The 14,663-nt window shown below is 44.4% G+C and overlaps 1 protein-coding gene across 1 annotated transcript in view; it reads right to left on the reverse strand.

The window, feature by feature from the left end:
• Positions 1-4,577: 4,577 nt before the first annotated feature.
• Positions 4,578-14,663, reverse strand: part of LOC134566144 (embryonic polyadenylate-binding protein) — a 262,979-nt gene continuing 252,893 nt past the window's right edge. Inside the window, exons 13-15 of the mRNA XM_063425849.1 lie at positions 7,287-7,380; positions 5,455-5,585; positions 4,578-4,655 (exon numbers count right to left, since the gene is read on the reverse strand). Of these exons, the coding sequence (XP_063281919.1) occupies positions 4,578-4,655; positions 5,455-5,585; positions 7,287-7,380 (303 nt within the window). The remainder of the gene's footprint in view (positions 4,656-5,454; positions 5,586-7,286; positions 7,381-14,663) is intronic.

Genomic DNA, 14,663 nt, shown 5'->3' on the forward strand with positions numbered 1-14,663 from the left:
GGGTTGTTGCTCCCCCATGGGAGATGATAAGGCTCCTAGGGTATGCCCAGCGATACGGAATGGAGTGTTGACGGAGCTTGACTGTTAGTGGCTTGAGCCGGCTTCTCCACAGCACTGTGGGCCTGGACAGGTCTTGATAGAAGGATAGGGTAGTGTTTTCAAATGGGTGGTTTGCTTTGTTTCTCACGGCAGACATAAAGGTTAGCTGGGCTGCCCGTGTTCGGAGCTGTAGAATGACATCCCTTGGGGTGTCTGCTGGTGCTGTAGCGGCTCTCGGGATGCGGTAGGTCCCTTCTATCTCAGTTAGTTTTGTTTGCTGTGGTGAGAGCAGGGAGGCAAGCAGTCTCCCGGCGTAGTGTGTCAAGTCGCCTGGGGCTACAGTCTCCGGGATACCCCAGATTTTTACATTTCTGCTTCTGTGCTGGTCTTCTATTGCGTCCAGGTGGCTGGTGAGTTGGGACTGGGCGCGCCGCATCTCCATATTCTGGGCTTCCAGTTGTGTGCACCGGGCGGAGAGGTCTTTCGTTTCCCCCTCTGTTGTTTTAACGCGCCCCTCCACTGTTTGTATTTCTTCCCGCAGTGTAGCCACATCTGCGGCAAACATTTCGCGGAGGTGGCGTAGCAAGGCTTTGATGTCCCCCTTCGTGGAGGGCAGCTCATTATCCTCGTCGGAAGACGGGAGGTGCAAGCCCCCTGAGCTTGGGAATACATCCAGTTCATCCATCGCTAGATCCTCGGAGGAGGCCGAGTCGTCATGTTTTTTATTAGGCGCGGCGTGGTTTGGGGCCTGTGCGGGTCGGAGGAGAAGATCCCCGATGTCTCGCGCCCCTGTCGGTCTCGGAGCTCCCTGGTGCTTTGACTTCTTCCCCATCTCGCTATGACCCGTTAGGGGCTTAGGTTGGAGATTTTCGGGTGATTAAGTTGCTGATTTCAGGCTTTTTTCTGCGGAGCTCTGCTTGCACATGTCTGCTCGTTATGGCTGCTGGCTCCGCCCCCCTGGCAGATTAAATTTAATGTTGAAAAGTGCAAAGTTATGCACTTCGGCGTAAAGAATACACAAGCAACGTATACCCTTAATGGAAGCGAATTAGGGATAACAACACACGAAAAGGACTTGGGAATTGTTATAGACAACAAACTATGCAACAATGTGCAATGTCAATCAGCAGTGGCCAAGGCCAGTAAGGTATTGTCATGCATGAAAAAGGGCATTCATTCTTGGGACGAGAATATCATTTTGCCTCTTTATAAATCACTGGTAAGACCACACATTGAATATGCTGTGCAATTTTGGGCACCTGTTCTAAAGAAGGATATTATGGCACTAGAAAAAGTGCAGAGGCGGGCTACAAAATTAATAAAAGGAATGGAACAGATCCGTTATGAAGAAAGGTTAAGAAATTTAAACCTATTTAGTTTAGAAAAACGTCCCCTGAGAGGGGATATGATAACATTATACAAATATAGTCGGGGCCAATACAAACCATTGTGTGGAAATCTATTCACAAACCGGACTTTACATAGGACACGAGGCCATGCATTTAGACTGGAAGAAAGAAGATTTCGTCTAAGGCAAAGGAAAGGTTTTTTTACTGTAAGAACAATCAGGATGTGGAATTCTCTGCCTGAAGAAGTGGTTTTATCAGAGTCCATACAGATGTTCAAACAGCTACTAGATGCATACTTGCAAAAACAGAATATTCAAGGATATAATATTTCAATGTAGGGCAATAACTGCTTGATCCAAGGATAAATCTGACTGCCACTCTGGGGTCAAGAAGGAATTTTTTTCCTAGCTTGCTGCTAAATTGTGCTTCAAACTGGGTTTTTTTGCCTTCTTTTGGATCAACAGCAAAAAACAAATGTGAGGAAGGCTGAACTTGATGGACGCAAGTCTCTTTTCAGCTATGTAACTATGTAACTACTAAAAAAAAAAAAAAAAAAAAGTTACCAGAAAGACATCTCAAATGTCGTTACTGCACTGATCAGCCACACCAGTTCACCAGTTAAACCACCTGGCAAATCTCATGTAGGTCCCCCCCATGCTCTAAAACCGCTCTGATGCATCAATGCATGGACTCCACAAGACCTCTGTGCATGTCCTGTGGTATCTGGCAACAAGACATGGGCAGCAGATACTTTAAGTACTGCATGTGTCAAGATGGGACCTCCATGAATTGGATTTGTTGTTCTTGCACATCCCACAAATGCTCGAATTGGATATAGTTCTGTAGAAATTAGAGTCCAACACTTTAAATGCTTTGTCAAAACTTCAAACCATTCTTAAACAATTATTGCAGTGGGTCAGGGTGCATTATCCTGCTGAAATAGGCCATTGCTATCAGGAAATATTACTGCCCTGAAGGGGTGTACGTGGTCTGCAACAATCTCTAGGTAAGTGGTATGTGCCAAAGTAACATCCACATGAATGCCAGGACCAGAGTTTTCCCAGAACATTGCTCACAGCATAATACTGCCTCTGCCAGCCTGCAGGTCTTCCTAGATAAACGACACACATGACATCCATCTTATCCAAAAGAAAACTTCATCAGAACAGGCAACCTTCTCCCACTGCGCCATGGTCCAGTTTTGACGCTTACTTCCACATTGAAGGGGGTTACCGTGGTGGACAGAGGTCTTCATGAGCACAGTGACCGGTCTGTGGCTACCAGTCACATAAACCGTAAACTTTGATGCAATGTGTGTTCTGACACCTTTTTATGACCCATGACCCTGTTCACCAGTTGTCCTTCCTTGCACCACTTTTTGTAAGTACTAATCAAAGTCATTCTGATCTTTTCACTTGCCTATTTTTCCTGCTTCCAACACATGAAATTCAAGAAATGACTGTTCACTTGCTGCCCAATATATCCCACCCCTTGACAGGTGCCCTACTTTTCAACCTAGATGGTGGTTTTAACACTATAGGGTCAGGAATACATGTTTGTGTTCCTGACCCTATAGTGATCCTTTAATTTGCTAGCACTGTATTTAACCCTGTAACTTTCCATGACACCCTAAAACCTGTACATGGGGGTATGGTTTTACTTGAGAGACTTTGCTGAACACAAATATTAGTGTTTTAAAACAGTAAGACCTATCACAGCGATTATATTGTCAGTGAAAGTGACTATTTTGCATTTTTCACACAAACGGCACTTTCACGGATGATATTGTTGTGATACGTTTTGCAGTTTTTAAACACTAATATTTGTGTTCAGCCAAGTCTCCTGAGTATAACAGTACCCCCATGTACAGGTTTTATATTGTTTTTAAAGTTACAGGGGTTTTTTCACATTGAAATATGCCAGATTGGTTATGTTTCCTTTGAGAGAATATGGTAGCCCAGGAATGAGAATTACCCCCATGATGGCATACCATTTACAAAAGAAGATAACCCAAGGTATTGCAAATGGGGTATGTCCAGTCTGTTTTTAGTAGCCACTTGGTCACAAACCCAGGCCAACGTTGGCGTTCATAATTGCTTTTTGTATTTTTAACACACAAATATAAAAGCTAAATTTAGCCAGTGTTTGTGACTAAGCTGCTACTAAAAAAGACTGGACATACCCCATATTGGATACCCTGGGTTGTCTACTTTAAAAAAATATGCACATGTGAGGTGTAATTCAGAGATTTATGACTGATAACAGTGTTACAATGTAACTATTGATACATTTTAAAAATATAGATTTTGAAACAGCAATGTCCTACTTGTACTTATAGCCCTATAAATTGCAAAAAAGCGAAGAACATGTTAACATTGGGTATTTCTAAACTCAGGACAAAATTTAGAAACTATTTAGCACGGGTGTTTTTTGGCAGTTGTAGATGCGTAACAGATTTTGGAGGTCAAAGTTATAAGTGTGTTTTTCTTTTTTAAATTAAATTTTATAATATTCCATATAGTAAATTATGTGTTATATCGAAAATAATAGTATCTTTAGAAATACCATTTAATGGCGAGAAAAACTGTATATAATGTGTGGGTACAGTAAATGAATTAGTGGAAAATTACAGCTAAACACAAACACCGCAGAAATGTAAAAACAGCCCTGGTCCTCAACTGTAAGATAATTGAAAAACAGTGTGGTCACTAAGGGGTTAAATAAAATATCACCTTATATTAACTTTTCTAGTAAGAGACAATAACTAGAAAGTACAGGTTTCTCCAATATATTTACTTTACAAACTAAATTATATACACAGACATGGTAGGGAATGTGAGTTTTGCCTTTTTTCAGTGGATACAATATAAATAATATTGACAAGAAAATGAAGAGAAATTTGGGGAGAAAAAAAACACAAAATGTAGTTTGCAATTTTATTTTAATAAACAAAAATACCCTCAAATTAATTTTTGTAGATACTGTAATCTCTGTGATTGAGGTTTATGCCTGCAAAATACAATGTATCTTATCTTAATATTACATAAACACAAAAGGAAACATTTGTAATTTCTAGTGAAAACATACAATACATGCAATATCTTTATCCTGCCTTTCACTGTGCACCCCATGTAAACTAACAGCTTAAAGATACGATTATATACAATACTCCTGACTGGTATAGATAATTTATTTCATAGATGTTCCACTTTTAAGAGATCCATCCTTCGCATGATGTGCTTGTAAGACCGCAACAGCTTCTTCTACCTAAATAAATATTAATATAATGGTAAATTCACAGACAAAATAAGGTCAATGTGTTGCAAACTGAACATTCTAAAACCTTTAGATGTACAAAAAGTAATGATGTAATGCATATAGCACACACGACTCAAACTCTATAAACTGGTAGGTATTCATGCCAATCAATATTAGAGCAGAATCATCAAAACCCTGTAAAATACCAGTGTGCTCCGTTTTTATTTTCAGGTTATGCTATAATGTATACAAGAGGCAAGCATTAAACGTTGTTGTGCATTTTCAGGTAGTAGCTAGAGGTCTGGAAGAAGCAATAAGATTATTGACTCTATTCATTACATGGATATTTGTAACCGTCAAGATATGATGGCACAACACTAGGGTCTAAAAGCTCCAAGTAGCCAAAATGGCTTTTGTTCACATTTACTACAAGTTTTGTATTCAAACGCCTAGTTTCCTTCAGGATTTAGGTTCCTAATCGAATAGTTTGCTGCAGATCTGCATTATATCAGTCCCAACAATTCTCTTCACAAGCTATTTTCTTGTCCTGAAGTTATTTCCCAGAAACTCACTCACTACTCATCCTAGAATCTTTACTTTCTGAAGGCTTAGCACGTGGCAAAACAAATTCAGGGTGTCTGTTGATCAACCACCTACATCTCTGCTCATACACCCTACATAGCCCATGACATGCCAGACAGAATAGCACAGTGGGGGCAAATGTTAACAAAATGTGGCAAGGTAATAAAGGCAAAGCAAAAGAATAAGGTGAAAATATATAACTTGGGAGTGATCCCATAATGCTTACTTTTGACTGGAGGGATTCTGGAGATTCTAGCATATGAAGTAGTTCAGAATTATCAATCTCCAATAACATTCCTGTAATCTTTCCAGCTAATCCTGCATGCATTTCATGAATAAGTGGATAAATCCGTTCACCTAATAAAATATTTATACAGATTGGCACTTTAACCCTCGGACCAAAGTCAAAATCATAAAAAACACACATAACACATTAAATGTCTTAATTGGTAAAGCCAGATAAAAAACAAAACAAAACAAAAAAACACTAATATATAAAGTGACATTTACATTATGGGGTGGGGGTAGGGGGGAGGTTAGCCACAGTCAAATTATTGGCCTTTGCAACTCAAAGTTAAAAAAAATAATAGATAAATAATCAACTGTCCCAGATAAGCAACTTTAAAGGGACACTCCAGGCACCCAGACCACTTCTGCTCATTGGAGTGATCTGGGTGCCAACTCCCACTACTCTTAACCCTGCAAGTGTAATTATTGCAGTTTTTTTATAAACTGCAATAATTACCTTGCAGGGTTAACTCCACCTCTAGTGGCTGTCTCTAGACAGTCACTAGAGGGCACTTCCTGACACATAGCACAGATTATCTGTGCTAGAGCGTCGCTGGACGTCCTCACGCTGTGTGAGGACCTCCAGCGTCACTCAGGAAAGCATTGAAAATCTTTGCATTGCCGCGCATGCGCATTAGGTCTCCTCGGCCAGTGGGCGGGATCAGTCTCGCCCACCGGAGACAATAGGAGGAGACAGCGACGAGGGACATCGTCGCTGCCTCAGGTAAGTTACTGAAGGGGTTTTCACCCCTTCAGTAACTGGGGATTTGGGGTGGGAGGGAGAGGGTACCTCCAGTGCCAGGAAAACGGATTGTTTTCCTGGCACTGGAGTTTTCCTTTAAGTCAAGTGTTGACCATTTCCCCTTCGTCACGTGAACCTTCAGGGAACGCCATTCACAGTTTGTCAGTTTTCAAATTGAAAATTGTTTAATGAAAATGTAATATTAAATAAATATATATATAGAGACATATATATATATATATATATATATAGAGACATATATATATATATATATATATAGAGACATATATATATATATATATATATAGAGACATATATATATATATATATATATATATATATATATATATATATATATATATATATATATATATATATATATATATATATAGATATATATTTTTTAAAATAACCATTTTTAAAAATAATTTAGAACGTTCTATAACATATTTAGGAGCATTTTTTTCCCCTTATAAGAAATGTTTCAGTATAACAATATTTTATGCTAAAACAAAGTTTGAAAAACTTTCTATAAAAATATTTTAAACAATGAGGAGAAATGTTTTGGACTTATAATGAAGTTCTATATTAAGAATTTACTTTGGTAATATAAAATATTGCAAAGAGATCACAATAGTTAACAGGTATAGTTTAGTGAATCATTCAATAGCAATAGAATGTGACAGGTATTCAATAAAAGAATAAAATATGTGCATGAAATAAACTGTACTAGATTCTTTTTTTTATCTGCCAACAATTTAGGAATACATGTATGATAAATAGGTTATGATCGGGGTAGGCAACATTCGGCACACCAGTTGTGGAATACATTTCCCAAAGGTTGCCTACCCCTGTTATAAATAGATTATTTAGGGAATTTTACATATAAGTTTATACATTATATTTACATATTTGCTAAAGCCTCAAAGTTATATAAACACACTAAAATGCTTTTAACTAAGTGTTTGTGTTCCCCTAACACGTTTTACTCCCAATCACTTGGATCTGGAAGCCAGAACTGTACATACCAATCATTTGCTTCTGCTCTTGTGGCAGGGCGCCTGCAAGCATTGATGCGGTTAGAGGTTCTTGGCCTTGCATTAGTACCGCTGGCTCCATCACCTGCATAAAGAGCATCATGTGTAAACCATGCAGTTAAAGATTAATCACAGCTTAATAGCTACTGCAATTATTATATCAGAGGCTGCATTAGCCAATTCTCTATAAGATGCAAACATTTTACTACCTAATTAGGTTAGTTGTGTACACAAATTCTCCAGCACCTCCTCTCCTGGTTTGTAGTGTTTAAGCAAATGAGCTAGATATTCCTAATAAGAGGGCATGTCATAAATAATGGGAACCTCCAATATGGCACATCATTATTGCGACTTTAGTCACCATCACCAGGAGTTTCAGATTAACACTTCATGTAGGACTCTGGACTACTCCTATGTCTAAGTCACTGTGCCCATTATAGGTGCAGGGTGTGTATAATGTGTGTATTGCTAATGGTTGCATGCACTCTCCTGTCCTGCTGAAGCTTGCTTCCAACAGAGGGCACGTTAAAGGCTCCACAGTCAAATCCACCTTGTTGGTAGAAAGCTTCAGTAGGACAGGAGTATATGTGCTATACGCACTACCTGAATAGCAAGGCTGGTTATTTTGCATATTCAAGTGATTTGCATATTGCTAATTCTGCAGACAGGAGAGATATTTTGTGTTATTTAATGTCTACCCCACACCTTTAGACAACAGAGGGACTTACAATAACAATGACATATTTATACTGTAGATTGATTGTATTTTTTTTTGAGTAGTCACCATAAGTTTGATGTAATGAGCCTATGGGCAAGTCCAGAGAAAAAAAGCTGAGAATGGTGGTTCCTTTTAAAACGGTGTGTCCTGGGGGATTTTTAGGAATCCCAGTAACAGAGTTGTTGTACCAGTTGGCTGGCTGCATGATACCGCTAGCCCTGAAGTAAATCAAAGAGTTGGCTCTTGTCTTTATAAAGACACTTGCAGCTATCAGGCCCATCACATTGCAGGGAAAGGAAAACTGGAAGGAAAACTGCAGAGGAATAGGCAGAGGGGATGATACCTGCCTGGAAGAGGTGAAAAGCTCCAGAGAGACCCCAGTCAAGCCTCAGCGACTGGGGTTGAAGCACTCCAGGGTCCAGACAAGCGACTAGGAATCAAACTGGGCGGAGGTACTCTGTCAGAGTACAGGAGCTCTGTCACAATTATAAATGCTGCTTTTTTCTGCCAATGAACATAACCGAAGAAAGAGGGGGAAAAAAAAGGGAAACAAGGTTTTTCTCCACATTTGCATTGTGTGCCTTGTGACTGTGCCTGGACTGAACTGGATTGTGAGGTCATACATTTTTAAATCTCCTTGGCTGAGATGATCAGAATTGACAAACTCAGCCAAGGGAAAGCATTGGATTGGCTGAGATAGTCATTTCTCATCTCGGCCAAGCAATTGGATCGGGGAGGAATTCCTAACTTCATAGTATTCCTTTAAGGGAAAAGCAAATCTACCAGCAATAACGGATTAACTATAAACTAGGCATAGAACCTTCTGCAACCTCATATTGAATGTGAAAATAATGCCCTAATTTTTTTATTTGTAAATATAATTTTTATTGCGATGCGTAAGGTTCAGAATGAGACTCGCAGGTCTCTAGTTGCATGTGAATCAATTGAAAAGGACACAACATGTGCCAGAACATGAGAAAATAAAAGACACAAGGTATATCACAGTTGATTGGGCGCGCAGGCCCGTGATAACATTGGACTCGCAGGTCCTCGACTGGAGTTAGCGGTCCTCTCTAATGGACCAAGCTACAATGAAACAGTTCGCTTCAATCATGTTATAAGCCTGATCCTAACCAATACCGTATATTCAGAGTCGTACAGACTCTGTAGGCGTGCATCCTGGCATCATGATTGGGTATTGTCGGTCATTTCTGCATCATCTACCTATCCCTTTCGGTTTCCCGACCTAGTTAGGCCTCTTGCTCTGGGTTGTGGCTCCGCACCTTTCTGGTCGGTGCGTATTGATTGGGTCGGGAATAGGGGGGGGGGATAGGATCAGGTAGGGAAGGAGGGGTAGGGTTAGTCTGTTGTCTCCGTGTCTGTTGGTCTTGGGCTCTCAGGTGTTACTCGTCCGTATCGTCTGGAATTCTGGTTTCGCAGTCGTCCGTATCCACTGCGTCCAGATGTCTAGGTATGTCTGTTGTTGCGGTCCAGCCGCGTACATAGTGAGTTCCTCTATGGCTCTGAGGTCTTCCATTTGGGCAAACCATAAGGGTAAGGACGGGGTCATTTTCGTCTTCCAGAACCGTGGGATTGTCTGTTTCGCTATGTTTATGATCCGGATCGTGAGCGATTTTTATATTTGGATGTTGGGGTGTTTGTGTGGTGGAGTAGCATGGCTGCCGGTTCAAATGGTGGGGGATTGTCCGAAAAGCAGGTTATAATGGCATGGATAGTGTGCCAGAAGGGTTGTATCAGTTCGCAGTCCCACCATATATGCCTGAGTGTGCCTATCACCTTTTCGCATCTCCAGCAGAGGCGAGACTCATTCGTGTCTATGTGATGTGCTGTGGCTGGTGTACGATACCATCGTGTGAGCAATTTATAAGCTGTCTCTTGGCTCTTGCTAAATGTGGAGCAGTGGTGTATGATATTGCACATCTTTTCCCATTCCAGGGCGCTAAAAGTTTGGTTCAGGGATTCCTCTCATTTACCCATAAAGTTAGGCGTTTCAGTTGGTGTCTGTGATTGGAGAAGGGAGTATAGGTGCGATACCCCAGGTGGTAGAGGGTCCGGGTCAGAGCATAGCCTTTCAAAGGCTGTGAGATCTCTGCCGAGAGCCTGGCCCTGTGGAAAGAGTTTTATGTAATTGCGTAATTGTTCATATTTAAAACGCGTTAGGAAGGGCTGGGAGGTCTCCCCACACAGTTCTGTCAGGTTTTTCATTCCCCGTCTAGTGCAGACGTGTCGTAGGCGAGGCAGGAGGTCGTTTACCAGTGCCCTTAAGGCTCTCAGGTCCAGGCCCGGTCGGAAGTCTGGGTTATGAACCAGGGGCAACCGTGGGGACGGGTATGTGAAGAGGGCATGACGTCCGACACTACCTCGCCACACCGTCAGTGTCGCTTTTGTGTAGGTGGAGTACCGTGTTTCCTTCCCTGACCCCCTGGCGGGGAGCCACGGGAGGAGGGCTGCTGGTATGCCCGCTTTGTACTCCTCTGCTGTTTTCCAGAGCTTGCTAACCCCCGGTTTGGACCACTCCACCACACGTTGCAGGTGGCATGCTTTGTAGTATAGTGTGAAGTCTGGTAGGGCAAGAACACCTTTGTCTTTGGGTTGTGAAAGCAATGTATGTTTCAGTCTGGGTCTCCTCCCATCCCAAACGTAGGACCCCAGTGCTCCCCGAAGTGTCGTGAAGAAGGATGTCGGGATCACTATGGGCAAAGCCTGGAAGAGGTATAGCAGTCTCGGTAAGAAATTCATCTTTACGACTTGCACCCTACCTAACCAGGATATGTGGGGGAAGGCCCATTCCCTCATCTCTTTTCGAAATTGGGTCAGCAGTGGGGTGAAGTTGGCCGTGTATCAATTTGTTGCGTTCACTGTCAGCCAGGTGCCTAAGTAGTGTATTTTGTCTAAAGCCCATTGGAAATTATGACTCCGACGCAACTGGTCGGCTCTATGCGTGGGTAAACTGATATTTAGGATATAAGATTTTGAGAAGTTAATTTTCAGGCCCGAGAGGAGCCCAAATGCCCGAAATGCCTGCACTAGGTTGGGTAGGGAGATCTCTGGGTGAGTGATAAAAAAAAGCAGGTTGTCCGCGTATGCGGCTATTTTATGATGTGTATCCCCTGTATATAGGCGGGTGATATCGGGGTGGCGTCTAATGGTGTTTAGGAATGGCTCCAGGGCCAGTACAAATAGTAACGGGGAAAGGGGACATCCCTGGCGTGTGCCATTGTGTATCAGAAATGCCTCCGTTAGTACCCCATTGACCAGCACGTGTGCTGTCAGCTTGGAGTAAAGGGCTCTAATCCATCCCTGGAGGTGTGGTCCCAGACCCATATGTGCCAGCGTCCGGAACATATATTCCCAGCTGACCCTGTCAAAGGCCTTCTCTGCGTCCGTGGAGAGCAGGAGAAGGCCCGAGTCCACCCCGGATTTCCTATGCATAAGCGTGAGGGCCCTGATAGTGTTGTCCCTGGCTTCACGTCCCATCACGAAACCCACCTGGTCTGCGTGGACCAGACTGGGCACGTGTGTTTGGAGTCTGGTCGCTAGGACCTTTGCCAGAAGTTTAAGATCCGTGTTGATGAGGGATATAGGTCGGTAGCTCCCACAGTGCTCCCGATCCTTTCCCTCCTTGGGGATGATGGTGATGTGTGCTGTTAGTGCCTGCTCGGGAAGGTCGTGTCCCTCTCTGATTGCATTAAACATGTCTACTAACGGGGGGTACAATATGTCTGCGTATCTCTTGTAGTATTTTAGTGGCAGTCCATTTCTTTAGGAGTGCGCCCTTTTGTATGAAATGCCCCCTAATTACACTTTTGTGTGCTTCCCACCGTATGGTGGGGGACGTCTGGGTACCATTGTGTGTGAAGTATTCGTGTAATGTGGTTTCTATTTCCGCCGTCAGTTCTGGCTTGGCTAGTAGGGCTTCATTTAACCTCCATTTGGAGATCTTGGGTCTGAATAGAGGGGACTTCAGAGTGACCGACACCGGTGCATGGTCCGACCACGTCGCGGTGCCCTGGTCAGCCCGAAGTGCCAGCGGTAGGTGGTATTGTGGCATAAAGAGGTAGTCAATGCGGGTGTATGAATTATGTGGGTGTGAGTAAAAGGTATAATCCCTTTCATCGGGGTGTAGAGCTCTCCAACAGTCCACGAGTCTTTCCCTTGCCAATAGGGCCCTGATCGCTGTAAGATGTTGGGTGGGGACGTGTGAGTGACCCAGGGAGGAGTCCCACTTAGGGTCCAGAGATACGTTCAGGTCTCCCCCTAGTACCAGCACGCCCTCTGTGAAGCTCTTAAGGGTGCGGAGTATCCGGGCAGTCGAAGGAGTCCCGGAATTCCCAACTGGGCAGGGCCCAGGGGACCAAGTGTGCTCGCAAATCGGTCGTCGCTGACCACTGTGGCCTCTCGGGGCTCCACCCAGTCAGGATCTTCCGTCTCCCCGGCTTACGGCACAATCTATCTAGAATGAAGCATATGTGTCAACCTCACCTTAGAATAACAATAGTAACTTTAACATGTTTATCAGCCATAACAAAAACATCTCAACATAGATCCCTCATGTACCTTCATCGTGTAGGTCACCTGGTGGCCTGTCACGGGGCCCTCCCCCCACCCTTGTCCCCCTATTCTCCCTCCCCCTTCCCCCGCTCCAGTGGGCAAATCCCAGCCTTAATGGCGAGCTCCTGGGAGCTAGTGTTGAGGGGTCTAGCCATCGGGCGGGTAGGGTGTACTATATCTCTCGTTCTCCTCTCGAGCATAAGGCCCGGTGTGAGTCTCCAACCCTCGATGAGGAAGCAGGTTCAGAGTGTCCCCCCCTCCCCCTGAGCTAGCCCCTCCAAGCTCTTGAGTGTCCCCCTATCTCCCCACCCTCCCCCCCTGTCTGGAGCCGCAGCTCTAGCAATACTTGCTGTGGCAAAAGGCACATCAGTGTTCATAGAGTGGCGGAGCGCCAGAGGCACTCCGGTGTAAGGTCCATAGTTCACAGCATGCCTGCGGTATCAGGGTAACAGTTCCGAGGCCGAGTCGTCTTGCAGGCGTGACTGTTTTCAGTTGGGCATCCCCACTGGTCTGGTCGTCTGTGTGCGAGGTGGCCTCAGTCCCCGAGGACGGGGGCCCGTGCCTTGCGGTCTGGGGGCAAAGGTGTAAAAATTTAACAGGTTCGGCCAGAGCAGTGTCTCCGGTGGCAGGTGTAGCTCTTTCTGGAGCGCCTGAGCATCTTCCTCTCCTAGGACCATGAAGGGGCCGTTGGGAGTCGCAACCTGCAGTCCCGTGGGAAAACACCAGCGGTACCTCAGGTGGGCTGTTTGCAGTTGTCTGGTTAGGGGTTTCATCGCTCTCCTATATGTCAGGGTTGCTGGGGACAGATCGGGAAACAGGTGAATCCCGAGCCTTCCAATAAGATTTTATCTGTGTTTCTGGCTTTGCGGAGGATCTCCTCTTTCAGGGGGAAGCTCTCCAGGCAGCAGATGATGTCGCGGGATGGGCCTTCTGGGGGTCCCTGGGGCCTAAGTGCGCGATGCGCTCGTACAAAGCCTATAGGTGTCTGAAAGGGCCGGGCCAGTAGTTTGTTAAATAGGTCTGACAAGGTGGCTTCTTGTCCAGTTCCTCAGGCACCCCCCTGATGCGGATGTTCTGTCTCCTACCCCTGTTATCTAGGTCCTCAATATGAAGTGCCATTTGCTGCAGTACCTTTGTATGGGATTGCAGCATGTCAGTGTTTGCTGCCTGTGCGGCAGACATGTGATCGCTGTCTGCTTCAAGCTGGGCCACTTTCTGGCTGAGGCCTTGTATCTCCTCTCGCAGTGCGTGGAGCTCTGCGGAGTTCTGCATTCGCCTGCTTCAGGTCTGCTTTTGTGGGCAGTTGCTGCAGTATGGACATCAGCTCAGGGGGTGGAGGTTTGGGAGATCTCTGGCGTGTGTTCTCCCTGCGGGGATCGCGGACCGGAAAAGCCCGAGGCCGTGGAGTCAGTTGAGGCCTGCTGGTCCGGGTCCGCCTGTGCCACGAGGTACTGCTTCATGGAGGGGTTCGGAGTGCTTTTCGGGGTGTCCGCGGGTCTTTGGGCGCTTGATGTGCGGTGAGTTTTCCCCCATTTTGAGCGTTTGGCTGTGCGGTCGGTGAGGTTGAGTGCTAGGCCGGCGGGGAGCTCACGGTTTAGGCAGCCATGTTCGCGGACCTCCAAGCCACGCCCCAATAATGCCCTCATTTTTCTCATTGGAGTGGATTTGCTTTGTAAACCTTTACAAACACTACATACAAGTCTGAGTGGTCAAAAATTCCCAATCTGAAAAAGGTGTGTGAATAAAAAGCACCAAACCAGGACAAGCAACTAGCCATTTTAATAAAGGACTCTGTTATTGATAAAGCCATAGTCCATACGTCCCAACATTAGGTGGATACTAAATTTAGCGGTGTGAGGGTAAAAATTATCCCACACTAAGGTTCAAAATATGCCTTCTGAAATACCTTGTTGTTGTCTTCTTTAAGAAATGGTATGCCTTTATGGTGCAGCTGGAATATGCAGCCTGCTCAAGTGCTCCAAAGTGGGACACGAACGCATCAAAACCCTCCATGAAAATTCACACTTAAAGGAACACTATAGTCACCTAAATTACTTTAGCTAAATAAAGCAGTTTTA

The sequence above is a fragment of the Pelobates fuscus genome, chromosome 6 (assembly GCF_036172605.1).
Source record: "Pelobates fuscus isolate aPelFus1 chromosome 6, aPelFus1.pri, whole genome shotgun sequence".
Taxonomy (NCBI): domain Eukaryota; kingdom Metazoa; phylum Chordata; class Amphibia; order Anura; family Pelobatidae; genus Pelobates; species Pelobates fuscus.